At 49.4% G+C, this 14,199-nt stretch overlaps 5 protein-coding genes across 5 annotated transcripts; 4 read left to right on the top strand and 1 right to left on the bottom strand.

Moving 5' to 3' along the window:
• Positions 1-1,324: 1,324 nt before the first annotated feature.
• Positions 1,325-5,547, top strand: FIBRA_07776 (uncharacterized protein; the record flags this gene model as incomplete). The annotated part of the gene is made up of 21 exons (XM_012329442.1): positions 1,325-1,565; positions 1,629-2,116; positions 2,168-2,347; positions 2,403-2,469; positions 2,532-2,826; positions 2,885-3,001; positions 3,059-3,273; positions 3,325-3,416; positions 3,472-3,548; positions 3,598-3,664; positions 3,721-3,766; positions 3,816-3,825; positions 3,872-3,952; positions 4,006-4,090; positions 4,151-4,231; positions 4,281-4,471; positions 4,524-4,632; positions 4,681-4,819; positions 5,013-5,168; positions 5,224-5,268; positions 5,321-5,547. 21 exons carry the CDS (start codon positions 1,325-1,327, stop codon positions 5,545-5,547), a joined length of 3,009 nt encoding a protein of 1,002 aa, XP_012184832.1.
• Positions 5,548-5,650: 103 nt separating this feature from the next.
• On the bottom strand, positions 5,651-7,557 carry FIBRA_07777 (uncharacterized protein; the record flags this gene model as incomplete). The annotated part of the gene is made up of 7 exons (XM_012329443.1): positions 5,651-5,784; positions 5,842-5,932; positions 5,987-6,011; positions 6,069-6,597; positions 6,649-6,854; positions 6,902-7,103; positions 7,158-7,557. The coding sequence occupies 7 exons, from the start codon at positions 7,555-7,557 to the stop codon at positions 5,651-5,653; spliced, it is 1,587 nt and encodes a 528-aa protein (XP_012184833.1).
• Positions 7,558-7,689: 132 nt separating this feature from the next.
• On the top strand, positions 7,690-9,308 carry FIBRA_07778 (uncharacterized protein; the record flags this gene model as incomplete). The annotated part of the gene is made up of 9 exons (XM_012329444.1): positions 7,690-7,716; positions 7,770-7,866; positions 7,918-8,615; positions 8,670-8,785; positions 8,837-8,920; positions 8,975-9,044; positions 9,099-9,138; positions 9,196-9,218; positions 9,273-9,308. The coding sequence occupies 9 exons, from the start codon at positions 7,690-7,692 to the stop codon at positions 9,306-9,308; spliced, it is 1,191 nt and encodes a 396-aa protein (XP_012184834.1).
• A 255-nt stretch (positions 9,309-9,563) lies between these two features.
• Positions 9,564-10,643, top strand: FIBRA_07779 (uncharacterized protein; the record flags this gene model as incomplete). The annotated part of the gene is made up of 1 exon (XM_012329445.1): positions 9,564-10,643. The coding sequence occupies one exon, from the start codon at positions 9,564-9,566 to the stop codon at positions 10,641-10,643; it is 1,080 nt and encodes a 359-aa protein (XP_012184835.1).
• Positions 10,644-13,495: 2,852 nt separating this feature from the next.
• On the top strand, positions 13,496-13,983 carry FIBRA_07780 (uncharacterized protein; the record flags this gene model as incomplete). The annotated part of the gene is made up of 3 exons (XM_012329446.1): positions 13,496-13,516; positions 13,576-13,752; positions 13,810-13,983. The coding sequence occupies 3 exons, from the start codon at positions 13,496-13,498 to the stop codon at positions 13,981-13,983; spliced, it is 372 nt and encodes a 123-aa protein (XP_012184836.1).
• Between the last annotated feature and the right edge of the window lie 216 nt (positions 13,984-14,199).

The following is a 14,199-nucleotide window of genomic DNA, read 5'->3' on the forward strand; positions in this document are numbered from 1 at the left end:
TTGCCCTGCATATTGTGCTCTATTTCTCGGAATCCTTGCCTTTAAAACATACCCTATTCTCCGTATTCTGTCATGTGGTTTACCTGCAGAATTTTACCTTCACCTGGCCGTTGATATCTTTAACATCACCAAGTTTCATCGCATCATGTCTACTCGTCATATCAGATCACTTTATGTGGTTCTTTTACTTTGCACGCATAACTCAGGAGGCTAGACACAAGGCGCACAGATCATACGGATCTCAACAGAGTCATGGATCTGTGCCTGGATTTGCCGACATTGCAACTTTTTTTGGCCTGTGTGTGTGGCTTGTTCCACTTTTTCTCTTCCTCAGCTTAAGCGCGAATGACAACGCACTCCCGACGAACTCAGGTTTGAATCTATGCTGCCATCATATACGGCTCCTGATCCCCTTTCTTTTCAGGACATGGCAGCGTGCCCACCACGCCCACCGCTCCCGCCAGACCAATGATGGCCCGTTCTCGAGGCTCACTCTTCAGATCACTCTTCGATTCGCTTCCGCAAATCCGTCCCCGACCCCGCCGACACGGTACATCTGATGGTCTTATCGCCCCCCACTCCCCCAACATCATACGCTCAGAGACATCAACATCGCCTGCGCATACGCCTACTCCAATGCAACGAGTGCCGTCATTACATAGCCTTCCGCCGCCCCTTATTTCACCCACGAGACGAACATCCAGTGAATACCACCTGGATGCAGGGGCAAATGATTCCTCGGACCATTTGACGCCTTTCAGGTTAGGCACGCCGCCCAGAAGGGTGACTACAGTAGGAACACCCCCACGAAGGCCCGAAGGACGTTTAGAAATGAGGCGAGCGGCCAGTGCATATGGGAGTGGCAATCCAGGGACATTGTAGCATGAAACTCTTTTAACTTGTCATGTTCGTGGAACCGTAATTTATGAAGGCTTTCAGGGGCTGCTACGTGGACGATGTGACCGTCTCATGACTGCGCAACATATAATTTCTGATAGTATTGTAACACTATGACTACTGCACTGTTAATGTTTGACTGATGAACCAAGCAACTTCAGTTGTAAGACTGACTTGGGTTCGCCACCGATCATCGTTCGCACGCCCGGTCAACATGGACGACGTCGACTGCCGCGTTGCAGACTGCGTGCACAACCTGATACCAATCTAAGCCCTAGCAGGCTATCTTGACTTCATCGCTAATATTCGACGACCGGGAATACTGTGCACCTTCGCGATCGCAGGACCTCAGGGGCTCACGACCGTCATATTGGTCTCGAGCACAATTCCGGAAGCCTCGAACTCACCCTGAATCGTTCTGTATAAAATGCATCTATATGTTGCGGAAAGTCCTAGGAGGCTCTATCTTGTGACAACTGTACAGGAAGAACGACAAGGGCGTCCAAGTAGAGCTCTAGTGTTTCAGGCGGCTGACTCTGCAGACGATACTATCGAGGCTCAGGCGGTCGTCCAATTCTTGCCCAGGGACCAGGTTGACTTGACAAACGCAGTCAGGTTGACGTCGAGGAATATCAAAGGCTGCTTGGGTTTGATTTCCGTCTCAGATGGTTGGTCTTTTGCTCCTTTGAAAGCCTTTGCTTTGTGAATTGGTCGTGACAAACCATGCACAGATATTTTCCTTGTGGTAGTCACTTCGTCATCGGAGATTGGTGATACTCGACCCTCTGCAGCGACGCCAGAGGTTGTAGCGCAAATCCATGAAGCTGGGTTCTACAGCTTGAGCTCTTCAGTGTGGGACGATCTCTCTGGAACTGGGGAAATTACACCAAGTCCAGGATATGGCGACCAGGCAGATTCGGTCATGCGCGATCCGTATACATCATCCTCGGCCTCCAACTCTCTGTTCGAACATCCTTGCGCTCCATTAACCAAGATTATATCCGCGGGTACCTTCTATTACGCTCTCGAGCCGCACTGGGACTTATCTTCGCGCTTGTCCGTACGTCTTGCTCGCCGACGTCCAGCTGGGACAACCTTCGACATTGGAGAGTATGATGAAAGATTTGTTTGGAATGACTACATCGTCAGAAGTCTGCTTGATTTTAGAGAGCGGCTGGATGCGCAAGAGCGCGAAGACTTGGATCGATGTCACTACATTGTAAGTGGCTTCATATATCATATGGAACGAGAATGATATCATTTTGATCAGATTTTAGCCATTCAGGGATATGTGGGTACGTATACTATTCCCTTGCCTGCTCCGCCGACGAGTGGCTCGCCCGTCATGGCGACGTTATCGCTCATCTCCCGCTTGGGATGGAAGCGGTCCGGTACCCGTTTCAACACCAGAGGCGTGGATGACGATGGGAATTGTGCCAATTTCGTAGAGGTGTGTACGACGCTATGCCGTACAGCACTTTCAACCTGAGTATATATACCTGTAGACGGAAACACTATTCAGTACCGATCAGCACTGCTTTAGTTACGCCCAAGTCAGAGGCAGTGTGCCATGTATGTACTCTCCTGTACTCCAATATAATGACATTTACCTTTACCTTTGCGTTTTATTTTAGTGTTCTGGGAGCAACAGGGTCTTCAAACGTTCGGCCATCGAATCCAGATTACCCGGCCTCAGGCTTCCCAACCTGCATTTGATCGTCATATGATGCAGCTCATTGAGGAGTATGGGTCTATACATGCCATCAATTTACTTGGAAGCAAAGAGAATGAGGCAATACTCACCGCGGCATATGCACGGCATTTAGAATCGGCTAAGGTGATTATGGGCGACACAGTCGGTATAACTCACTTCGATTTCCATAACGCGGTCAGGATAGGTGGTCATGAAAGTGTGCCCCGAGAGGTCAAGTATGTATTTGCTGGATATCACTTCCAAATGCATTTCATGAGTTGACTTCTCCGTTAGACGGCTTCCTAGTGTGGCAGACAATGTGGACAAATTTGGCTTCACGATGACCGATGCCTCTTCAGACGATCTCATTACGGATCAGAAAGGTGCATTTAGAACAAACTGTCTTGATTGGTAAGTAGTTGTTCTTTCCGGAGCCGGCGTGCGCTCATATACTCGCCCGGACATCAGCTTAGATCGCACCAATTTCGTACAGGATATCCTGTCACGTACTATGCTGGAGCAGTTCCTTACACACATCCGTCGAGAATGGCTTCAATCTGGCATCCTCTGGGGTCACCACCGCGAGGTCTGGGCTGAGAATGGAGATGCGCTGTCCCGCATATATGCTGGTACAGGTGCACTCAACACGAGCTTTACACGAAGTGGCAAGCGCACTCTAGCAGGTCGGTTTCTTCGCGTAGATCTCCAGGCAAAAACTCATCGGTTTGTTGCAGGCGTCCTGTCGGATGCAACCAAAAGCGTTTCTAGGGCGTACATCAACAATTTTCAAGATAAGGGCAAACAGGTTGCAATAGATATGCTAGTGGTGAGCGCGGAAAGATATCGTTTTAGAATGCTAATGACAACGAGATCTATCGTAGGGTAATTTAAGCACTCAGACAAGGGTGACCATCTACGACCCTATTCACGACTCAGTTCGACGAGCCCTGGAGGCTCGGTAAGCGTCATCCTTTGATTCAATTTTTCATCGCTGATACCGGAAACAGATTACCGGAATATTCGACGACGAAACAGTGCACCATCTTTGTAGGTACTTGGAACCTGAACGGAAGGGTAGGTCCACAACACAGCGAACAAAATATAGCGGATTCATTTCCTGTCATGCTTAGCCCCCATCTTCTGAATCTTTGTTGCCGTGGTTGTTCCCGCGTTCCAGTAAGTGATCTAATTGTCATCACTGTATACGCCCTGACTATTATTCTAGCTACGGTCGAGTATGTCTGCGCTTGTTTATCTTCGATTGATCCTTGATCCTTGCAGTCCAGATATATTTGTATTGGGCTTCCAGGAAATTGTACCCTTAACTGCTCAGCAGATCGTCCAAGCCGATCCCGAAAAGAGGTATAAATGCGACTGCTATGACGAGCCAGACGTTTGTTTACTGATTTAAACAGGCGTGCATGGGAAGTCAAAATTCTGGATACTATCAATCGCCGACCAGATAGGAAGAGCGAGTACATCCTCCTCCGTAGCCAGCAGGTAGTTATGGATGACACGGTGTTGCCAGCTGTACTGATTTACAACGTTCCTTCGCCGCAGCTGGTTGGGACCGCGATGATGGTCCTAGTACAATCAGAACTTACATCTGTAATTCGAAGTGTGGAAGCCACGTCTCAAAAAGTGTGAACTTTACGCCCATAGCAAGTTGTCGTTGCTCATTTTGGCACAGACTGGCCTTCGCGGCATGTCGGGTAATAAAGGAGCGGTCGGAATCCGGCTCGATTACCATGATACGAGCTTCTGCTTCATAACTGCTCACCTCGCTGCTGGACATGCCAATGTTCACGAGCGCAATGCAGACTATCGCACAATCGCAAGTGGCCTGGCGTTCCTCAAAGGGAAGACGATAGACAGCCACGAGTGAGCTGCTCCCGCTGTCTCGCGATCGTTCATGAGTAACTTTTCAAACCAGAAATATCATGTGGCTAGCCGACACTAATTACCGCATTGATCTGGAGAATGAGCGCGCCAGATTTCTCGCACAGTCCGAAGACTATGATGCACTTTTGGCTGCTGATCAGGTAATGCATGTCACACAATTGTAATGACACTGCTGACAATACGAACAGCTGAAGCAATCAATGGACGAGGGTGCCGCGTTCTCAGGTTACCAAGAGGGTCCACTGCTGTTTCGTCCAACGTATAAGTACGACGTAGGGACAGATAGATATGACACGGGCGAAAAGATGCGTATCCCCGCTTGGACAGGTGAGCATAGCATCATTATTTTTTCCCCAATACCTTAATGTGGCTAAACCGTGTGCGCAGATCGCATCTTGTTCAAGGGTTCCCAGCTCGACTTGGCTGCCTATTCGAGGGCTGAGCTGAAAAGTTCTGATCACCGACCAGGCTAGTAAACTCTGAGGCCTGTCAATGTCATGAATTCACCTCGTACACACAGTATTTGCCTTATTCCGCGCTGAGGTTCGTATTATCGATCAAGCGAAGCGAGCGGACTTGTCGCGTCTCCTTTTCGAAAGCGTGACGGCCACCGCACCGGGAGAGACACTCGACGAGAAGCTAGCAAAACTCTCATTCTCAAATATTAACAGCGACCGTTAGTGCAGTCCGATAGACTCTATTTCTTGTCTGACCTTATGATGACTGCACAGTCCCCACTCCAAGTTCAGATGATGCTGTCTGGTGGGATGATCCAGGTAAATTTCCATAATTCTTTTGTTGTCTCAACCTTCGATATATGCGCTGCAGATTATCCAAACGAACTGTTCGTTTCCAAGAATTTAAAACGGTTCGAGGGTGGCAATCCATTCGACTCTTCAGATGAATCAACACTCTCCTCATCCCCATCATCTTCAGAGGAAGAGCTTTACCAGACTCTCGCCCTTCAAAGTCCAATGGCCCCAGTCCAAGCAGCACGGCGACCACCTCCACCCCCACCATCACGAAATAAACTCCCGGGAAAAGAAAGCACTTGAAGATCTGAACCAATAGCTCGTAGTAGAGAATGTACTGTAATAATATAACGAATATCTACAGGAACCAGGACAAGAAGTACTGCGTAGCCTCGCAACGTCAAGCTTAGATGAGGCCTTGCTTCTTCAGGTCCTCATACGTCTTGCGGTTGTAGACGTTGCCCTCCTCGTCCTCTAGTTCCTCCATGGTTTCCTGCTCGAATATCTCGTTCCGTCCTTCTCGCTTTAACTTCTCAGCAACTACCACATTGAAGAGAATTAAAACCACCCTCAACGGCGTAGCAAATGTGCACTTACGAGCGAGCGCATCTTCGATTCGAGTGATTTCATGGAAGTGCTTCGTATTCGGAAGGCCCAGAGCGCGCATACCAAACGCATGCCTCGACTCCTGCATCGAAAGCCATAATTAGGTCTGTTCGAACAAACAGGCTTCAGTACACACCTGGAAATGTCGATCGAAGTTTTTCCTGTCCGAAATAGTCTCATTCGTGTCAACAAACTCTGTACGCTGTCCTAAGACTCACCTGCCCATATAGACATGGTCTGAGCAAATTTCGCACCGATACTCCACACCTAGTCCATGTAATTTGTAAAGCCAATATGGTATAGGCTTTCCGTCCCATCCCAATGGCAATTTGAGTGGGTTATAGATTCGTTCCTCCTCTTCCTCTTCCTCAGCGCCGCCTTCTCCATTTGCAGGAGCGGCTGTAGCTTGTGGAGGTTTTTTCGCCTGGTCCAGCAATTCCTGCTCACGTTCACGAGCAGTCAGCGAGAATCGACGCTCGACATTTGACTTCGTCTCGTTGAGCACAGGCGCAAGTGAGATCAGCAGCTGCGTGGTCAGATGCGTTAGGAAAGCAGCAGTACGGTGCTTGTCCTTGGTAGATGACTGTGCACTATCCTTGTCATTTGTTGTTAATGACGATGAAGCAGGCCCGTTAGGATTTGGAGGTGGCTGCTCCGACGCGTTCGCCTGCTTCTGAGTAGCTTTAATATGTTTTTTTGATGTGAGATGTGCATCGTATACAGTCTGCTTAGAGTACAATTTCTGGCCTGGAAGTCGGAGGTTGAGACCAGGGTGGACTAGAGAATATTCGAACTTACATGCCGCACACCAAATCCCCTCTGCCTTATCTCCTCCATTTGCAACTGGTTTACCCTGACGAGACTCCTCCCAATCATCGGTTTGTCCATCTTCCCATTGTCGGGCAAACTTCAATTCGGCCTCGCGTTGCCGAGAATCGACGTCAACAAGAGGCTGCGCACGCTTGGTAAAAGACACAAGATACGTATGCAGAGCTTTAATGTAACTAGGTCTATTCAGCAAGACAGCAGATACCGGTACGTGGAGACGCACAGTTCATAATCCCTCGTCAGGCGGCATTCCTTCGGCAGATCTGAATGTACTGGTACAGACTGTGCGGCCAGGAGAACATCGAGATATTGAAGGTAGCCCAAACGCTTGCCAACATTCTTGAGATTGTTGTACGCGGTGTGGTTGGTGTATAAGTCGAGATACTTTCCGTATGCTTCCTCTCCAGAGAACAGCAGAGCAACAGCTAGTGAATCAGGTAGTTAAGCACGAACCGCGTATAGAACACAAAGCCACGCACGATCATCGTCCTCATATTCATCGTCACCATAGCCCTGGTCATCATCATCTAGAAGTGCTGCTAGCTCAGGATCGAAACCTGCAACGAGGGCGTCCGGATACTTGGCGTAGTGCTCTTGGATTTTGCCCAGCCGAGAGTAGAAAGCGGAAAGGTCATTTTGTTGATGTTGAGGCGCAGAGAGAGAGTCTATCTCAACTTTCCTGGTATCCTGGTCTTCGTACAGGTTGTTCAAGGAGACGAGACGAGAGGACAAGCGGTCCAGGAGCTGGGATGCCTTGTGTTCCACCTGCAGCTGGGATTCATGGGTTTGCTGAGGCTTGGAGAGGATCGTATAAAGGGCTCTTTCGAAATGCTCTATATCTTCGTGGGTGTGCCGTTGGACCTCGAGGATAGAATCCATGGCGCGCGACAGAGCCAGGCGAAGACAAACAGAGACGCCCGTCGTAGGGAGAGACGAGAAGTTCAAAGTCCGCCCCTTTTGCGCTGTGTTCTCGCCCACTGCTACTCAGCGCTCTCCACTCTCTAGTCGACCATGTCTGGCATCAACGCCGGCGACGAGGTATGTCTCCAGCCTTCCTGGAAATCTCGCTCTGACCGACTGTTTACGCGCAGAAACTCATATTCGAGTCTTCCGAGACCGTCTCGGTAGTCTCGACTTTTGATGACCTCGGCTTGAAGGAGGATCTTCTCCGTGGTATCTATGCTTATAGTACGTGTCTACTTTCTCTGTCGCATCGGCCCACTTAATCAGCCAATGTAGACTTTGAGAAACCGTCGGCTATCCAGCAGCGTGCCATTCTTCCTATAATCCAGGGGAGAGATGTCATCGCTCAAGCACAGTCTGGTACGGGAAAAACTGCCACATTCTCCATATCCATCTTGCAATCCATCGACGTAACTGTCCGCGAGACACAAGCCCTTGTTCTCAGCCCTACCCGAGAGCTGGCTACACAGATTCAATCCGTCGTCCTCGCTCTCGGGGACTACATGAATGTCCAATGCCACGCGTGTATTGGTGGAACTTCTATTGGAGAGGACATTCGGAAGCTGGAGTATGGTCAACACGTAGTATCTGGTACTCCTGGCCGTGTGTTCGACATGATCCGTCGCCGGAGTCTGCGGACACGAAACATCAAAATGCTGGTTCTGGACGAAGCAGATGAGCTGTTAAACAAAGGGTTCAAGGACCAAATATACGACGTCTATCGGTATTTACCCCCCGCGACGCAAGTAGTACTACTCAGTGCTACTCTGCCTTACGATGTCCTCGAAATGACGACAAAATTTATGACCGATCCCATTCGCATCCTTGTCAAGCGTGATGAATTGACATTGGAGGGTATCAAACAATTTTTCGTCGCTGTGGAGAAGGAGGACTGGAAATTCGACACGCTCTGCGACTTGTACGACACTCTTACCATTACTCAAGCTGTCATCTTCTGCAACACACGGAGGAAGGTAAGTGGTGTGTCTACGTAATGCGTCAGCCATCAGACCTCTCTCTCCCATCAGGTCGATTGGTTGACAGAAAAAATGCGAGCCGCTAACTTCACTGTCTCGTCGATGCACGGTGAAATGGTTCAGAAGGAGCGAGATGCTATTATGGCGGAATTCCGCAGTGGAACATCGTGCGTGGCTTCCTCTCAAAGCCAATTTAACTTGACTACATGCTTCACCAGACGTGTCCTTATCACTACGGACGTCTGGGCGCGCGGAATCGACGTTCAGCAGGTCTCACTAGTCATTAACTATGATTTGCCCGCGTAAGCCTTTTTATGGAAGCTGGTAATGTTTTGCATCCTAATGATCTATTGCAGAAATCGTGAAAACTACATCCATCGTATTGGTCGATCAGGCCGGTTTGGAAGGAAGGGTGTCGCAATCAATGTAGGTTCATACTGCATTTCTGGGCTATATATTCTGAGCAGCTTCGTCACGCAGTTTGTGACGGTTGACGATGTTCGTATTCTTCGCGATATTGGTATGTCCCTGTTCCGCCCACAGTTTCAGCACTGCTTGTTAATGCTTGATTCAATAGAACAATTCTACAGTACACAAATCGTAAGTTCTATTTCTTATGCAACAGGATTTGTTTGCTGACAGCCCATGACGCAGGACGAGATGCCTGTAAATGCTGCTGAGTTGATATAGGATTGCTTTTGTCGTGTTTGCTGTTATTGTATTCTTGTTCTATGATACTCTTTATTTTGTCTCCGCTGTGCCTAATGTACGAATCCAACGTACCAGTGACCAATTCGGCTGCTCAGAGCATAATCGATGCCGCGTTTGAATCTGAATCGTGACGTGACATACGTGACCGTAACGGACCTTCGCTTTCTCTGCTCAGTTCGCCGACATCGAATTCATCTGGGTACTGCCAGGTCGCTGCTGTATGCTACACACCCCATGCTTGTTTCAGAGAGTGGTCTCGTTCGACATCCGAGATATAAGAGCTCCTCGTATCATGGCCCTCTCCAGGAGCTCCCTCTGGAACCATTCCTGTCCGGGCGCACTGGTAGTATCCGACCTCGCAAACGACCTCGTTCCCCGGGAGGTTCTGTAACATGCAGTCCACCTAAACGACGTATCTTGTGTGCGGAAAACGAAAATTCCCATGAGATAGCGCAGCGCTCGATGTTGGCTACGGCGAGTGGAAATTTCGCCTCGTCTTCCTTCAACATCCTCCCTCACGGCCTGACCGACCTCACCCTAAAGCCTCAGTTCAGCCTTGCAGACCGCACGCTTCCAAAATTAGTCCAAGTTGGTGCAACGCTCGAAGCAGATGTTTTAACTGAGGCGACCATCTCCATATCGACTCCTGGTCCCTCGATGTCTCATGGCGATGCCCAAGCAGACGCGTTCCTCACAAGACCCCCTGGCTTATTACTGTCTGCAGAAGCTACACAATTAATGCCTCCGCCTTCGACCATTCCTCCCGATCGTCAGTCCTTCCACTATCCAGGGTTCGATGTCTATTTCGACCCCTACGATGCTTACCCGGATGAAAAAGAGCGGGAGCCTAAGCCTGACACACAGTCGAAAGTCGGTTATTACGGAAATCTCTTTGTGGTCGAGCCGTCGAGACAGGACAAAGAATGCGAGAAGGAGAATGTAGCAAGCATTGACGTCAAGGACAGTCCCGACGGATATCCTTTGGTAATCGGGCGATCTAGGCGGGATAGAGAGTACGAGAAGGAGAATGTACCGCCCCGAATTCCTCGACATCGCGGCGCTGCCGATGGAGTTCCCAACCACGTAGCTTGGGTCAAAGCAAATTTGTTTTCACCAAGCCTGAAGCGGAAGGAGATTGGTTCAGCCAGGGAAGCATCAATGTCGGCATCGCCAAGGACGAAGAGAGCTCGTGAAGAGTTCGCGATCATGCATCGCTCCGACGATATCTTGAGATTTTGGGAGGGCAATGGATCCCGTTTGATCAACACAAGCTCCGTGCGCATGGAGAATGAGAGGGCGGACGCGCCTCTCTGAGAGTTGCATGGTTCAACATGGCATGGCTATGGCTTCAATTCCCTCTCGTCACTACACATCCCATCATTTCATTCCTCGTCCGTATTCGCAAACTCGCACACATCCACTATTTTACATCATTATTTGCCTATTCATCTACAGCATTATGTTATCTCGATAAGCGTCCAGATGACAGTCGCATAAGCCAAAGTACACATGTATGATATAGCTGATAGATTCGTCGCAATGACAGTAGACTCGCAATCTCCGTGTGTCTTCGACAGCAGTGAATAGTTAGTGCAGGTTCTCTGATTCCAAAGTCTCCTCAGCTTTGGGGCGTGGCGTAGCGTTGTTTGGCCGTATGGACGTGTCGGGTCGCGACTGGCAGATCTCGATCACTATTTTAGCAAGCCTTGCCTAAGGTTTAAAGGCAACATTATATTATATCTCTGAAACTTTGTTTCTTCCGGCGACCCCGCCATATTATTGCTGCTATGTTCTCTAGAGCCCTCCTCCTCTGCATCATGGCATCGCTTTTCACAATGATCCATGCCCAGTTCAACTTTTTTGATCAAATATTCGGGCAACACGCGCAACAGCAGCAGCAGAGATCGTCAACTCCCAGCGCGGGGCAGTGGATGGCCCATTCGGAAAGCGGTATGCTTGCTGTGTTTGTGTTCTTGTAAGATACCACCATTGTTGACGCTGCCGCGCGCACCAGTTTCTTGCTCCCAGTATCTGTGCCCGGACACGCTCGTTTGCGTCTCGAAGACGTCCGACTGCCCTTGTCCTAACGTGCAAGACATTAAATGCTTGATTCCGGATTCAGAAGACAAGGGGGCGGCTACGGTGCTTTGCGTAAGAGGCGCGGATGGTTGTGCAGAGGTTGATAGACTGGCCCGGAGATTGGCGTAAGGCAAGAAGGCGTAGTCTTGTAAGTATAGCGATACTTCTAGTCCTAGAAGCGTCTTACTCGTGAAAAGCGCGGATGTGTGATGACTTGTATGGTCCCAATTTCGATGACTTCGCTATTCAAATGCTTTTGGGGTTGTTCATGTCTTTGAAGACGATGATGTCGCAGTTCATATTGATTGAGTCTCATGTAGAAATTGATTATTGCATTTTTCTCAGTCAACAGTTAGTCGATGTGATTCAAGAACGACACCGGTGCGTTTACAGGTCTCGTTCGCGGCCGAATTATTCTGACACGGGCCTACAATATCAGTGTCCTTTGCTATATTGTGCCGCTGGTGTTCATTCCCACCAACCTAGTGTCCGGCTGAGATTTTAGCCTGTGTGCCGTGAATAGTGTCATGAGAACCGTCGGATCGCAGAATAGGTCGGTTAGGTATACCGAGTGGGGACAGAAGGTGACATGTGGGCAACTGTGATAGTAGATGCAACCCATCTTCTAGTACTCAGAGGCGAGACAAAGGTGGGTACATTTTTAGAACAGACAGCTCGTCAGTTGAAAATTTGCAGAACTTCCGTATGCTGCTTCCTCTCAGCTTCAGCTCCGCCTGCCGAGCTGCGTTTGGACCGCCGCGATAACCCGGCGAACGTCGAGAACAGATTCTAGGTGTGTTGATGGAATGGTTCGTGATATCGGTTCCTCCGGCGGTGATCCCAACATCTCTGCAACTCCACCGTCGATAATCAGCCAGGTCAGCTGTGTGATGCAACGGCCGTCGTGTCGGAGATGCTGTGAGTTTCTAGAAGTCCGACAGAAAATCCCCGCTGAACAATTTGCGAGAGGCTGTCGTAATTACCAGGTGATCAGCTTGTTCATGGGAAGTACATGCGGGATTCCGTTTAACAGACTCCCTACGTGTCCCTGAAATGTGAGGTCTCCATGAACGGATCCGAACGCTGTCAATGAGATATGGCAGTCGCACTCTATAGCAGAACGAACAGATAGACGTGAGCACTACTTCTGCCGGTTAGGATGACCTTGCGGTCTGTCCCTAGAACACTGTTAAATTTACATTCTGTGACGCTAATGCGCTATTTCTCTTGCGTGGTATTTCTTTCCATCGATGACACGATGTCTATGTGATATCGAATTCTACCAGTCTTCTCGGTCCGATATACTTAGCATCTGCTGGAGCGAATACAGGAACAACAAGATGACAATCAGTGTCAATGGGTGATTTATCTGAACCATCTCGTCAACCTGTTGAAGAAAGTGTATAGGCCATTGAAATGGTGACGGCAACCCCATTCCCGTCGCCGTGGGTTTTCTTGAGGACGTTCCTCGAACCACTATATGCCAAACACGAAGACTTTATGCCTGGAGCGGAGGAGTCTGGGTTTGTTTCCAGGTTTGTGAAGGGATCCATCAAAGTTGCGCATTGGCGGTATATCGCCATTCCGTGGAGACGAGAGTGGTGTACGCTAGAATTTAGTCACGCCATCTAATTGAGGCTGCTACTGAGGTTGTTGCCTGCCTGCTGCTCCGTCCGGATGTCCGAGCACGAGTCCTTGTCCTGACGGGCTCCCGGTTCCTCATGCTAATAGTGCTGAGGCCATCTGACTTCTTATAAAAAAAACCCAAGTCAAAGTTCGCTGCGATCACTCGCCTCGGACGGATCTGCTAGAGTGTTCAATTGACTAATAATACTGTACAAATGCGCGTCAGGCTGTGATTCCAGCAGTCGATACAACCGAGATGTCACTATTTTATACGAGAAATTTGCTGACTGGAAGCCGAGAGCCTGAGGGACCTGGAGGACACTGGAGACGTCGCCGACTGCGCGGTGTAGCCCGAGTCCGGCGTGCACTATCTCTAGGCTTGCCTAATCTGGATTCGAACCCAGTTGATCCGGCAACGGACGCTGGTCCGCGCCACTTTCGCACTTCACGCAGCCACCACCATGGCCCTCGCTCGTCCTGCTGTGCGTACCTGTCTCCTTCCTAACGTCCTCCGGCAGTGTTCTGATTTCTCTCATTCAAGTCAAAGCTTCCACCGGGTGCAAACCGTATCCTTTTTGTGAAGAATCTGAATTACCAGATCACCGGCGACGACCTCTACGATTTATTTGGACGTTACGGTAGCATCCGTCAGATTCGAATTGGGAATGAGCAGAAGTCGCGGGGAACCGCCTTCGTTGTATTCGACGATGTTATGGACGTGAGTCCCAATCTATCTCGCTAGAGTCGGTCACGGATACAATTGTCGGTCTCGCAGGCCAAAAATGCACTTGACCACCTGAACGGGTTCCATTTGCAAGAACGCTACATTGTCGTTCTGTACCATATGCCTGCCAAACAGGATGCGGCTGCTGCGAAAGCTGATTTGGCACGTCGGGAGGAGGAGTTGGCCCAGCTGAAAAGGAAGCACGATATTAACGACGAGGACTGAGTATTTGGTCTTGTATGTGTCCCGTAAGTTGTATATCTGGATCTTATAGAAATGTCGGAGTTGATGTATACTCGTTTAGAACACTTCAATACAAAACTTGATCGGTGAATGGCGCGTACGCGTTGTATATACTTCCCGCTCCAATTCAATGTCCCCAGTCATTTTTCTCAGATATCGCGGTGGTTGACCCATCAATGACAGCATTAATGCTTCTCC

Source organism: Fibroporia radiculosa, assembly GCF_000313525.1.
Source record: "Fibroporia radiculosa TFFH 294 genomic supercontigs, scaffold16192, whole genome shotgun sequence".
Taxonomy (NCBI): domain Eukaryota; kingdom Fungi; phylum Basidiomycota; class Agaricomycetes; order Polyporales; family Fibroporiaceae; genus Fibroporia; species Fibroporia radiculosa.